General features: G+C 41.7%; 1 protein-coding gene across 3 annotated transcripts in view; it reads left to right on the forward strand.

Annotated features, from left to right (window-relative positions):
• CELSR1 (cadherin EGF LAG seven-pass G-type receptor 1) overlaps positions 1-13,751 on the forward strand; it is a 156,456-nt gene that overhangs the window by 111,351 nt on the left and 31,354 nt on the right. For all 3 annotated transcript variants that reach the window (XM_079993997.1, XM_079993998.1, XM_079993999.1), the window contains exons 7-20: positions 404-567; positions 1,368-1,493; positions 3,644-3,810; positions 4,277-4,462; positions 5,436-5,549; positions 6,012-6,186; positions 7,261-7,402; positions 7,779-7,899; positions 8,722-8,905; positions 9,528-9,629; positions 10,641-10,735; positions 11,514-11,723; positions 12,286-12,469; positions 13,081-13,224. In XM_079993997.1, the coding sequence (XP_079850123.1) occupies positions 404-567; positions 1,368-1,493; positions 3,644-3,810; positions 4,277-4,462; positions 5,436-5,549; positions 6,012-6,186; positions 7,261-7,402; positions 7,779-7,899; positions 8,722-8,905; positions 9,528-9,629; positions 10,641-10,735; positions 11,514-11,723; positions 12,286-12,469; positions 13,081-13,224 (2,114 nt within the window). The remainder of the gene's footprint in view (positions 1-403; positions 568-1,367; positions 1,494-3,643; positions 3,811-4,276; positions 4,463-5,435; positions 5,550-6,011; positions 6,187-7,260; positions 7,403-7,778; positions 7,900-8,721; positions 8,906-9,527; positions 9,630-10,640; positions 10,736-11,513; positions 11,724-12,285; positions 12,470-13,080; positions 13,225-13,751) is intronic.

The following is a 13,751-nucleotide window of genomic DNA, read 5'->3' on the forward strand; positions in this document are numbered from 1 at the left end:
CCACGTAGAGCGAATAAATTATTATTATTATTATTATCATTTGTGTTGAATTCACTAGATGATTTCTTCTAAGTAAATTTGAGATTGGAGAGAATAATTATTTTAGATGCAGTCTCTCCTATTGGCCAGACAAATGTTGTTATCATGGTTTGTTACGTACCTAAAAAGCATTGTAGGGTATAAAACAATAGAATCTAAAAGAAAATACACGGGTGGGGGACAGAACGTAGCCCTGCAGGCTTACAATCTAAAATTTCAATCCTTATCATGAGCAGCCTTGCAAGCCAAATTCAATATTGTGTGATTGACAGGTGGGTGGCCCCTGCCCACCACTCAAAAGCCATTGTGGAGGGATTTTCTGATACCTGATTTCTAAACGTCTTTGGATTTCTGATTTCTTAAGGTCTTTGGATCTAACTGGCCCTTTGCTCCTTGGAGGAGTTCCAAACTTGCCTGAAGATTTTCCTGTGCACAACAGACAGTTTGTTGGATGTATGAGGAACCTCTCCATTGACAGCAAGCCAATTGACATGGCCAGTTTTATAGCCAACAATGGCACTCTTGCAGGTATAAGCTCGATATTGCAGGGACGAAAACCGAACAAATCTGGTTTTGTTTCATTGAGAAGAAATATCCCAGTAGGTGGGTGGGTAAGGGAGCGTCAAGCAGCTAACCCACCCTTACTGCCCAGCCTTGGTGTCAGGCCCCTCCCCTATGCGCTGCCCTCTCCCTCTGATTACTGGTGAGTACCGGCACTTGTTGGGTGATAACTCCCTTCATTCCTGACCATTGGCTATGCCGACTGGGACTGACGGGAACTGGAGTCCAACAATGTCTGAAGGGTCACATGTACAAGAACTGGATTTCAAAGGTGACCTTTGTTGCAATACAGTTTCAGTAATGTGAGAAGGAAGAGTCTGTATCCTGGGTAGACCCCCTGCACTGAAAAGAAGGCGAGGTCATGTCACGCCGCAAATTATTTAATGCACTCGCTGATGGTGATAGTGCATCTCTGAGTTCCTTAACTTCCAAGAGTCACACTCCAGACAAACTTTTGGGTGCCCGCAAGGGCTTGTGTGCAAGCTGCGGAGCTTCCGGCGGCAGTTTGTTTTCTGTGCAAACAAACTGCTTTTTAAAAACTCCCCAGAAGTTTCAAAATTGTCCTGCAGTGCTACAGTTAGTGGTAAAGAAGCTGCACAGTATCTGCATAACTCATAGCAGCAGCCCGCCCGCCTCCCCGGATTACTGTGTATAGTTGCAGCCATTCAGAAAGCTAACAATGAGATTAATCATAGCTTGTTATTAGCATGGGGGTCGGTAGAATGCTAAACAAGTGGAGGGCTAAACCGATTCTTTTGGAATGCCAGGCTGTTTAGCTCAGAAGAATTACTGCACCACCAACTGGTGCCAGAATGGAGGCACCTGTGTGAACAAATGGAATACCTACGCCTGTGAGTGTCCCCTGCAGTATGGAGGGAAGAACTGTGAGCAAGGTGAGCAATTTGTCCGTTTTCCCTTTAACATGTAAAACATCCCATAATATATGAACAAATATGAATTGCTACAGGGCAGCTTCTGGGCCCTCAGCCTTGTATTTTGGCCCATTTGGTGCTTTCGTAGAATCATAGCATCCATGACAGGTGGCTAGCCAACCTCTGCTTAAAAACCTCCGAGGAAGAAGAGTCCACAAATGCATGTAATAGGGTGGGTAGTGTGTGTGGTTCTGTTATATTGTCCTAGTATAAGCAAATCTGCGTACAACCACACCTTTTTTTCAAACTTAGGAAAAAGGATCTAGAGCTTTGTTGCAATAATCTTTTTTTTTTAAAAAAGAACATTAAACCACAGGTTTCCTCCTGTAAAACTAATGAACTCCAAAATACATTTTGATGGTGTGTTAATATCTAATCACGATTTGAGTCAGAACCTATTTGACTCATGTTAAGTAGCAGGTTATTAGTCCCCTTTTGCGTTACGTTCCCATAAAATGCACTTGGAGCAGAGACATAGCTCTGTATTTCTGTGTAAACCGATTTTCCTGCGGGGGAAAAAAATCTCCTTAGAAAAACATTGGATTCGTTTTATTGTCAGGAGGCCCCAGATCAATTACTTATTTCCCGTAACATATCTGTGGGGAGAAATATGCATAAGGGGAAATAAGTAATGTCAATAAAAGGGAACTCTTAGCAATTTATGACCAAGGTGAAGCAAACATTGGAAGTGTGCGGGGGGACGATGGCTGCTGAATGCCAAATACTTTGGAGAACTACGTGTATTTATAAGAGGGCTGTCAAATATACAGGCCCTGGGATGTTCATGACACACCAACCATGTGTTTTAGTCTACCAGGTCTTTTATAAAAAAACACACACACCTTTTTGAGGCTCACCTGGGGCCATGAAAATGAAGTTTATTAACCATCTGGTAGGCCTTGATACATAAGATGGCATGTCTACTATAGCCTAGAGAGTAGAGCTTGACAGACCCATATTGTTGTTGAAAATCTGAACCATAAAATTCAAGCTGAGTTTAGTTACCTTGTGTTTATAAAGTTGATATTAGAAATGATGCTTTTTTTTTTTTTACACATATAGCTGAGCTCAGCATGCCTGTTATGCAGTGAACGAATCTATTCTGCGACAAGCTTGCTGTAGGGTTTGTTGCTTCAGACTGGCGAAAGCTTTTAAACATTTATGTGGATTTAAGGACGATATGGGACGCAGGTGGCGCTGTGGGTTAAAGCCTCAGCGCCTAGGGCTTGCCGATCGAAAGGTCGGCGGTTCGAATCCCTGCGGCAGGGTGCGCTCCCGCTGCTCGGTCCCAGCGCCTGCCAACCTAGCAGTTCGAAAGCACCTCCGGGTGCAAGTAGATAAATAGGGACCGCTTACCAGCGGGAAGGTAAACGGCGTTTCCGTGTGCGGCTCTGGCTCGCCAGAGCAGCGATGTCACGCTGGCCACGTGACGCGTAAGTGTCTCTGGACAGCGCTGGCCCCTGGCCTCTTAAGTGAGATGGGCGCACCACCCCAGAGTCTGTCAAGACTGGCCCGTACGGGCAGGGGTACCTTTACCTTTACCTTTAAGGACGATATACAGATCAGCTGCTCAGAAAGGGTTGCAATCTATATACTGCCATACAAGCGCCTGCTGTATCTGCTCTTTCTTAGTTGATATTGATTTTCACTGGTAGTTGATGCATTGTGTTTCTCCAAACTGAGGGAAGTGTTGGCTATCATGGCACATACATTTAAAGCCCCATGATAGATCACTGGTTTCTTGGAAGCCATAATTCAACATGTGAAGACCATTAGTTCGCCATCTTTAAAGTGTAGACACTGATTCTTTGCCAGAGCTGAACCACTTGAGTACTGCAACTTGCCCTTAATTTACTCAACAAAGCCCACTTTGTGTGCTTCCAGGCAAATATCCACTAGCATGTCTATCCACATCCCACTTTCCATGGAAGAGTTGTCCTGAGCACAGTCTCAGCCAGCCACACTTAGGAGTGACATGCTTTGATTTATGCCAGTGCAACTGAGAATGTCCTGAAAAATAATTATGTGGTGTGTGTGTCCTCCCACTCCATTTCAAAACTTTCAATAAAAATTGTGCCTTTGTTTTGTTTTCTTTTTATCCAATGTTGCAGTAATGCCTTTCCCTCAACGTTTCACCGGAGAAAGCATCATCATCTGGAGTAATCTTGATATCACTATTTCTGTGCCATGGTACATTGGTCTCATGTTTAGAACGCGCAAGGTTAATGGCATGTTGATGCAAGCAAATGCAGGGGTCTCGTCCAAGATCAACATTCAGGTAGATTGGTTCAACACAGCACCAAACTTAAATATGTATACTGTACTTAGTCATAAAGCACAGTCCAATACATGTTTGCTCAGAAGCAGCTCCAACAGCGTCTAGTGAGGCTTATTCCCTAGTATGTTTACTCCAGATAGCAGTTCATAAGATAGATAGACAGGTAGGAGAAATTAAATGCTACAGCACTGATCAATCCATTTGCCACAAACAGACGTTTCTGATAGAAAATAATAGATTGCATTCAAATGGAAGGCAGACTATTGATACAAATATTTCTCAATATATATTTAAAAACAAATAATAGGATAGTCTGGAATGCACAACCTTTGGTTTGCTGCAGACTTTACAGCCCAGGTGAACGTGCAGACAATGCAGACTGCAGGTATCGTTACTAGTACATGACAAGGGATTGAAATAGAACCCGTTTTTTCCAGCAATGAACCGAAGTTAATGTTTTCAACAGATACTGAACAAATATGTGGTATTTGAAGTCTACGATGGACTGAACCAGGTGGCTAGTTTGCGGATGACTCAGTCCCGAATCAGTGATGGCGAGTGGCATCATGTGCTAATAGAACTGAAGAGTGCAAAAGACGGCAAAGACATCAAGTACCTGGCTGTTGTATCCTTGGATTATGGGATGTATCAGGTGAGGTGGCATCAGTAACATTTCAGCATAAACATGAGAGCAGAATAAGCAACTGTTAGTAATACAATATGGCGGCATAACTGTGAACTGTACCAAGGCCAAGTTGTTCTACCGTACGTCTGTAATGGGTTCAAGAACCTGTTTTCCCATCATTACCCACTTCCTTGCCCCACTTCTCATTCCCCATATCTTTCTCCTCACCCCCAACCTCACAAAGCCTATGATGGCAATGTCTCACACCAAATGTAACTCGCCTGCAGATAGGACTGCATGAACTGAAAACAGAGATGTTATATGTACAATGGGACCTTGGATCCTGAACGCCTTGCGAGTCAAACATTTTGGCTCCCAAACGCTGCAAACACGGAAGTGAGTGTTCCAGTTTGCAAACGTTCTTTGGAACCCAAATGTCCGACGTGGCTTCCGCAGCTTCCAGTTGGCTGCAGGAGCTTCCTGCAGCCAATTGGAAGCCGCACCTTGGTTTCTGAACGTTTTGGAAGTTGAACGGACTTCCGGAATGGATTCCGTTCGACTTCTGAGGTACCACTGTACCTTTGTTATCCATGAAAACCTTTCAATAAAAATAATTGTTCAAAAGAACCCATGAAGGATAATATGGTCTCTGTAGTTATAATAAGCTAGATTTTGCAACTTTTCCAAAACCCACATATCACACATTGGAGCCCATAAGAAATTTTTAGCACCAAATGATTTTTATCCCTTCCTGGCTGCAGAACACACACACACAGAGAGAGAGAGAGAGAGAAGACTGACTGAACTGGCTGTCCTGTAGTTGAATTGACGGAGAAAAGGCATTTTCCCTCTTGGAAATGCTTCCTTGTTGAAGCAGAACACAAACAGCTTCCATTACCTCTTTAAGATTATTGTTGATTACGTCCCCTATATCAATGAAATATTGTAACCAAGAATATATAAAGAAGGGCAATCTCCTTTGCTATGTTCTTCATTTCAGAGCACTGTACAGATTGGAAATCAGCTGCCTGGACTTAAAATGAAAAGCATTATTGTAGGAGGCGTCTCCGGAGATCAAGTCTCTGTTCAGCAAGGCTTCTACGGTTGTCTCCAGGTGAAAGCTGAAATAAGTAACGATGGGATGTTTACCCATGAGAAGCATTCTCATCTCCCCTGGGAATGGGCCGATTTGGGGTAGAGGGCAGAAAGGGGTGGTATTCATTTGTTTTTCTGCATCTCTTTTAAACACTGAACACTTAGTTGGCAATTCTGAGGACAATGGGCAGAAGTCCCATTTAAATTAATGAGACTTTAAGCACATAACTGTGTCCCCAGATCCGTTTGATTTTAATTAGGCGTATTGTGTCAGGATGGCATCCAGTGGTTTGTTGGTTTTGATTGCTTTTAACACCAGCTTTTAAGAAGTATGGTTTCCGGTTCATTAGCTCTCCATGACTGATCTGGAATTATTATTTTTAGGGCGGCGGAGGCATACTGTTCTGCCATTTTAACACTGTTAAAGCTGGGGCACTAGTTGGATGTTACCATTGTTTATGTTCCTTCACTCCTTTTTCAGGGAGTGAGAATGGGGGAAACGTCCACCAATGTAGCGACTTTGAACATGAAGCAGGCAATCAAGATTAATGTCAAGGAAGGCTGTGAAGTGGACAATCCCTGTGATTCTAACCCTTGTCCCCAGCACAGCTATTGTAGTGATGATTGGGACAGCTATTCATGTGTCTGTGATCCAGGTAATAATGGCTTCAAGCACACTATTCATAATAATGAGAGCCTGGGGGGATTATAGAATTCTGTGGTTATGAAAGTTCTTAAAGAACTTGGCAACAGTTGCAGAAATTCATGCTCATAATCCCATAAAAATCAAGAATAGCAAGCACCCATCATAGTTGTGGATGGTACCCTGTTGCTCTCCATTATCTTCGTGAACTCATTTTGAATCCCTTCTCTTGGAGGAGAAAAGCATCCTACCCGAAATGCAAATTCTTCTGCAACGTCATTTTTTAAAAAGCTGCATTTTAAAGGACCTGTTAAATGCCCACTTGTTTTAGTTTGCAGAATTTTTAAAGGTTTCTCCTTGCTGCAGAATGGGATTTTCAGGAGAAAAATGAAAGATTGACACGAGCTTGAAAATAATCAGAGAGTTAAATATGTGATGGAAAAGCAAAACAGAATTTGATTTGTTTAGATTTTAAAAAAAATGGTTTCAATTTTCAAAATGTTTTAATATCCTCCCTGTCTTTATGCAAGCCAGTTTCTTTCAAACTGGGTTTGACTTTGAAGTTCAAACTACATAACTGAATCTGAGCCAAAGTGTGCTTACTTCAGAAATAAGGCTGAATTCCACACCATTTTTGCACTGGGCTAGGTGGGACATTAGACTAGGCAAAGGTGTTCCTCTGCCCTCAACCTACAGAATGATATTGAGTTAATGCATGTATACTTCAGAGGTAAGACTGCAACCCAAACTCTCTTGCACTGGGGTGTGTATGTTTTGAATTGGGCAAAGGGGTTCCTCTGCCCAACCCTATATTTTTAATTAATGCCTTAAGCAAAAAAAAAAAGAAAAAAAATGTGTGTGTAGGCGGAAATTGCTCCTAAATATGATCCCAACTTTTTAGAAAAGTATAACCTTACAGTGCTGTTAACAGTAATCTCTCTAGACAGTGTATTGCAGGAGGAGATAAATTTCCTGATAACCAAAGAGGTGCTATTAGTGCATAAGAATAAAATAGATTGCTTTCCTGAGATGCACAGGTCATAAATTACAAAGCAGTTGCTATATGTCTATAACCTTGTCTCCTCAGGGTACTTTGGGACAGAATGTGTTGACGTGTGCAGCCTGAACCCATGTGAGCATGTCTCTACCTGTGTCCATAAGCCAAGCTCTTCTCATGGATACACCTGTGAATGTGGGCAAAGCTATTATGGGCAATATTGTGAAAGCAAGTAAGCAAATGACACTGGCTAATTCTTAGCCTTCCTTTCCTACTCTGTCTCTCTCCCCCAAATCCCTTGTATTCATATAAAGAAATGAGGAGGGGCTACCTTATGCTCAGTCCAATCAATGGTCTGCCTTATTCAAAACAGAATTATCCTTTATTCTTTTTATCATGTAGAAAATGTGCATATTTGTAACAAATTCCACATCAAGGGCTATATAACGAGTGCCACCATAATTTTTATTCAATAATAATTTTTTTCACCCACCATCCGTCCCATTTTCTATAACTCGGCAAACTATGCCTCAATGGTTTCAGTAGATCTTTTAGTTTTTTGTAGCTCCAAAGCTGAACATTAAATATATTTTCCACCTTCTTTGTAGAATTGATTTGCCTTGTCCTAGAGGTTGGTGGGGGAATCCCATTTGCGGGCCATGTAACTGTGAGATCAGCAAGGGATTTGATCCTGACTGCAATAAGACTAATGGAATATGTCGGTGTAAGGTAAGCAAAAGATTGCTCACTTCATGTGGAACTAAAGTTCAAGCTAAAGCATAACAAATAACTGCAATTCAAAATGAAGCAGTTGTGTTGATGTTATCTATCATTTCTGCAAGCCTTCTACATTGCTTTCCATGAACCTGGCTTCAATAGCTACATTTCAAGAAGGAAAAGAAGAAAAACATTTGGCCAACCTGAGAATTGGCCAAATGAACTTGTACAGGGTTATATTTTTGTTTGGGCTGGCTGTGACAAGCTGCATACACCTACTTTCAGTCGGCAATAACCTTAGCACCTTCTGCACATTATTAATTAAGAGTATGCAGAATAAGCTTTGAAGAATTTCTCCAGTTGGGTCTCTCACAAGCTCTTTTGCATATACATGCATACACATGCTTGAACTAGTCACAACTTCTTGCCACGTGTATATAATTTGTTGAAGTAAAAACATGTAGTTACTTCAGAAATGTTGTTCACTTCATACACGTTTCAGCCTCCAATACACACATAGAAAGGGAATATTTCATTTAAAAGGAATGAAACATGCAGAGTACTTGACAGCCCTTGTTTTGTCCAAAGCTGTTAAGTAGTCATTCACACTCGAGGGGAAACTGTGGTTCAGAAGTGCATCTCTGTATTTTGAAACCAACCTTCTCAGGTCCAGATTGTTTGGCAAGTTTTCTCCGCTCAACTTTAAGCATCCTTTTACTGAGGATGAAGGTTCCTTTACCTGAGATAATCTTTAAATCGCATTGAAGGTTGCATTCTACCCACTGCTCATATCCTTGATTTGCAAGCACCTCTCAAGCCTCTCTCTTTTTCCAGGCAAACCATTACAGACCACAGAGCAGTGACCGCTGTTACCCGTGTGACTGTTTCCCTTCTGGTTCCCACACTCGCACCTGTGACCTAGAAACAGGGCAGTGTCCCTGTAAGCCAGGAGTGATTGGGCGACAGTGCAATCGCTGTGATAATCCCTTTGCTGAAGTTACTGTTCATGGCTGTGAAGGTACCTATGCATACTTCAACACCAGACCATTTTAGACTTAGTTTTAACGCCGACATCTTCGCTTCTTTTTGTTGTTTTGATTTGTTTCACCTGCATTTTCATTCTTGCTATGTTTTCCTCTTATGTAAAGCACCCTATAATTATTTTTTTAATTGAAGGGCAATAGAAAGATTTCTGTAATAAATAAATAAATTGTTAAACGGAATTTCAGAGAAAAGAGAATCATGGCAATGGGAAAATTTAATGTAAACAGAATATTCCAAATAGCTGTGACTAACTGCCTTTCCAACAGAGGCTTTTTCTGCAGAACAAATTGCCCGCTGCTTTGTTCAGCTCTCCTTCTACATCTCTTGTAGAAACCTCTTAGATGAGCTTGCTAGTTTAAGCATGTACAAACCTTACAGCATCTTATGAGAAGCTGCTTTATCCTTTGCTTCTACTGAAACTGAAAACTGACGATTGACATGTTTTATGAATACCCTCTCCTACTTTCAAAGTCCAGAATCGAACTAAGAATGTCTAAATGTTTGTCCTCAGCAAAGCAGAATCCCTTCTGTTATAACTTAAGTGCTATTATATTATCAGAAAAAGAAATGTTTTCTTTCCCTTCCACCTTACATAGTGGTTTACAATGGATGCCCCAAAGCATTTGAAGCTGGCATATGGTGGCCACAGACCAAATTTGGACTGCCTGCTGCAGTGCCCTGTCCCAAAGGATCAACAGGTGAGTACTTCCGCTAACATGTCGAAAGTGTTATCATAGCATCAGGGGGTGGGGGAGTGAGATTCTAAAACTTTGCTGTACACACAGAGAGTAATGCATTATTAGAGCCTGAAGACAAGAAACTGCATAGCATAGACAGAAAGTTTAATCAACATGAAACTCTTAAGAATACATTTTTTTAAAAAAGGTAACACAATGGGAGGTAGAACGTTAAAAATCATGAAATGGTTGTAATATGGCAGGCATGTCCAACAGATAGATCGTGATCTACTGGTAGATCACTGGACGTCTGCGGTAGATCACTGGTAGATCATTGGCTTCCCCCAAAGAAGCTGAACAACTGTGGCTCCCCTAAAAAAAGCTCAACATTTTACCTCCTCCCTGAAAAAACTCAACAACTTTGACCCAAACCCAAAAAAGGGGGTAGATCACTGCCAGTTTTTAACTCTGTGAGTAGATCGCAGTCTCTTGGGAGTTGGCCACCCCTGCAATATTGGGGGGGGGGGGACCTTGTACTGAAAATATAGCTGATATATTCTCTTTCATTCTGCAGTATCACTGCATGTTTTCCATTGTGATGTGTATGTAATTTAAATGGTAAATAATGAACAGACAAACCCCTGGTCACTGATAGAGAATTATGCCTTAGAACACCTGTAATATTTCTAACAGTTCCTGATACCCAAGTTTTTATTCTAGACACAGCAGTCCTAACCCTTGATCTGTGCTGCTGGTAGGAGTTGGATTCAGTGGAAGTGTCGCTCCACCAGGTTCTGTTGGTGGAGTTTCCACCAGCAGAGGCCTCTGCTGGATGTCTGGACACAGGGCAGGCCTGGCTGTGGATCTGCTAGATCTGCCCCTCTGTGTCCCTGCCCATTCTGCCTTCTAAGTTACAATAAATACTCTTCTTTAAGATTACCCAAAGCTAAACATTTGTAGTTTTCTTATCAATTAAATGTGGCATATGGCCGTCAACCATTGTCTCTGTCACAAACACATTTTCTTTTTAAGGGAATGCTGTTCGTCACTGTAACAGCGAGAAAGGCTGGCTCCCTCCCGAACTTTTCAACTGTACTACCCTTGCCTTTGTGGATCTGAAAATCATGGTAAGTACAGGGTGCTTTGAAAGAACCGAATATCTGCTGACTCGTACATCGTGTTGTAGTCATAGTCGCACTTTAATATCGCTGGAAAAGTTGCTGTGACATTAAACCATTGCCGTGTAACTGCTATGCTCACAGGGTAAGAACTGCTCATTCCTACATTGGATTACAGGTATGTCACAAAGAGAGAGAAAACCCAATTCCTTACCTATGACTGTTACTCGCTTTAGAGTTCTCTGAGCATTCACATGTCCTGCCCGCTGCTACAGCTGCAGAAACTTTTAGCGCTCTTATTCAAACTGGAACCAAGCAGTTTCTCTGCCACACAGAATATGCTCAGAGCATTAATTATGTAAACCGGGAAGGAACACCAGTATTTCCTCTGGTGGAGTTTAAGCTTTTGATTGTTGGGTTGTGTATGTGCAGATTCCGTATCTGAGATTGTGCAGAGGCCACCAAGAGCTGGTTCACACTGTCTTTCAGTGTTTAGGCAGGCAGTGCATATGGTGGAACACAGGAATAAGTGTTGGGCTCATAAGTATCCTATTACATGTATACAGATGTGCACACACAACCACACACATATACCTGATCACATGACAGTCTGCATGTGCTGTGAGTGGAGTGTGTTTCAAGATACCCAAGTCCAGGAGTCAGTTTCTCACTGCGCTGCATGTAGATCTACACACTTGGGCAATCAGCATTCCATTAAACCCTTTGACATGGAAGAGAGGTTGAGTTTGCTTGCTGAGTTGGAGCCTTTGTTGTTTTGGGTCTTCAGAATGAAAAGCTTATCCGTAACGAGACCAACATGGACGGCAGCAAGTCAGTGCACATAGCCAAAGTGCTCCAGAATGCCACCAACCACACAGGCTCCTTCTATGGGAATGACATTCGGACCGCCTACCAGATGATGCTCAGGGTGCTGCAGTATGAAAGCGAGCAGCAGGGGTTTGATCTAGCTGCAACGAGGGATGTGGATTTCAATGAGGTAAGAAATGCTGGACCGATACTGAGAAAACTTGGGCTGCACCACTTTAGCTCCAGAAATAGCGCAGATGGGTTCCATACCACAGTCCTACCCACGTCCTGCAGGGAGACATCACAAAGCTGGCTGCGGAAACTGCACAGCATACGGTGATCCTTTTAGTGTTTCTGAAGAGTGAGACTTTGCGAAGGCTTTGAGTAGGATGTACTGAATGCATGCATCGTCTAGTCCCCAAAATAGCTGCCATGCGGAAAAGTCACGGAACAGACAAATCTCCTGTAAATGCATTTCACTTGAAAACAAATGCAGATAGCTATTTCCCTATTTTATAGAGCCTGGGATTTTATGTTATTTTTCTATTGTTGCTTTTATAAATCTTGGATCATGTGAAACATAAAACAGCCTCGGTACCCTCCCCCCCAAAAAATCTTTAAGCAAGACTACAGCAGGATGTGTCTGCATTGTTTCATTTGCACGTTTACCTGTAGCAACAATATTTTTGGGGGGGACAGGAAGTATTGTTCTTCCATTTTGTGTCTAGCATTTTCCCCTTTCTTTCTCCTAGAACATCATAAAAGCAGGTAGTGCTCTACTGGACCCTCGTGCCAAAGAGCACTGGGAACACATCCAGAGGACAGAGGGGGGCGCAGCACACTTGCTGAAACACTATGAGGAATATTTCAGTAACGTAGCCAAGAACATGAAAAAAACCTACATGAAACCTTTCATAACTGTTACCACAAACATGAGTAAGTAGCTGTTGTTCTTGATCAGATATGACTTCCTAATGCTTCAGGCCTAGGCCTGCAATGTTTATTTGATTCATTGGCTAGATTAATTAATTTTAAAAAAGGCTTTGGGTCTGGGGAGGTCAGCAGAACCCCCAGAACAATGTGAGTGGAAGATTGTTCCATCAGGCAAACAGAAATGCTTGCACTGGCAGAGCAATCTCCTTGAAGGCAACGCTGTAAGCCGCCCACATGGACGGGGTATAATTATTATTATTATTATTATTATTATTATTATTATTATTATTGAATTCCTCCCATTGAATTCAGTGGGTTGCATTCAACTAAGTTCTACTTAGAGTAGAGCCAGTGAAGTAAATGTATATTAACTAATGGGTTTACTCTGAGTAAGACTAGCATAGAATAAGGCACTGCAGCCTTAGTCATTTATCTTAATGCCAAGGCTTATATTATTAAGATTGTGTGAATGATGTACAATAATAGATCCAGATTTCTTCTCAACATCCATGCAGTTTACAAAGCAAAGCCTCACATTTACTAAAACACCACTGGATGTTTGACTTGTATGTGGCAGAAATATGTGTTACGGCAAGCTCTTTTTATCTGTTTAGTTATTGCTGTTGACATCTTTGAAAAGTCTAATTTTACGGGAGCTAAAGTACCACAGTTTGATGCGATTAAAGAAGATTATCCTAGAGATTTGGAATCGTCTGTTTTGTTTCCTGATACTTTGTTCAGAGCTTCCGATAGAAAAGGTAGGATTCTCTTATTTTACAGGCGTTTGGAAACCTGTAATGTAAATTCTCAGATCAGCTATGAGACAAAGGCAGTTGGATCCTGTTGTTGTTGTTGTTGTTGTTGTTGTTGTTGTTGTTAACTTTGTATACAGCCCTTCATCCATAGATCTCAGGACAGTTCACAAGGAAAAAATGCAGCCTTTTAAATGTGTCTGTGGGAAGGAGGGTGGTTGTTTTGCTGTTTGGCTTTACTTACTTTTATGTTTTTATCCTGTATTTTACTTTGTGAACTGCCCTGAGATCTTACGATGAAGGGCAGTATATAAATCAAATAAATAATAATAAATAAGTAAAACAAAACACACATAATAAAAAACAAGAACAAAACAAAACAACACCTCACAACAAAAATCCTCTGCAGGGAGAGGCCCAGTGAAGTAAACAGGATTTAAGCTAGCCAATGTATCTACTTCAAACATGACTAGGTCTGGATACAACCCAATATGGGGTTGGAGAATGGGTAATGTTCGTTCAACAAACAGAAG

This window comes from Podarcis cretensis, assembly GCF_951804945.1.
Source record: "Podarcis cretensis genome assembly, chromosome: 10".
NCBI classification, from domain to species: Eukaryota; Metazoa; Chordata; class Lepidosauria; order Squamata; family Lacertidae; genus Podarcis; species Podarcis cretensis.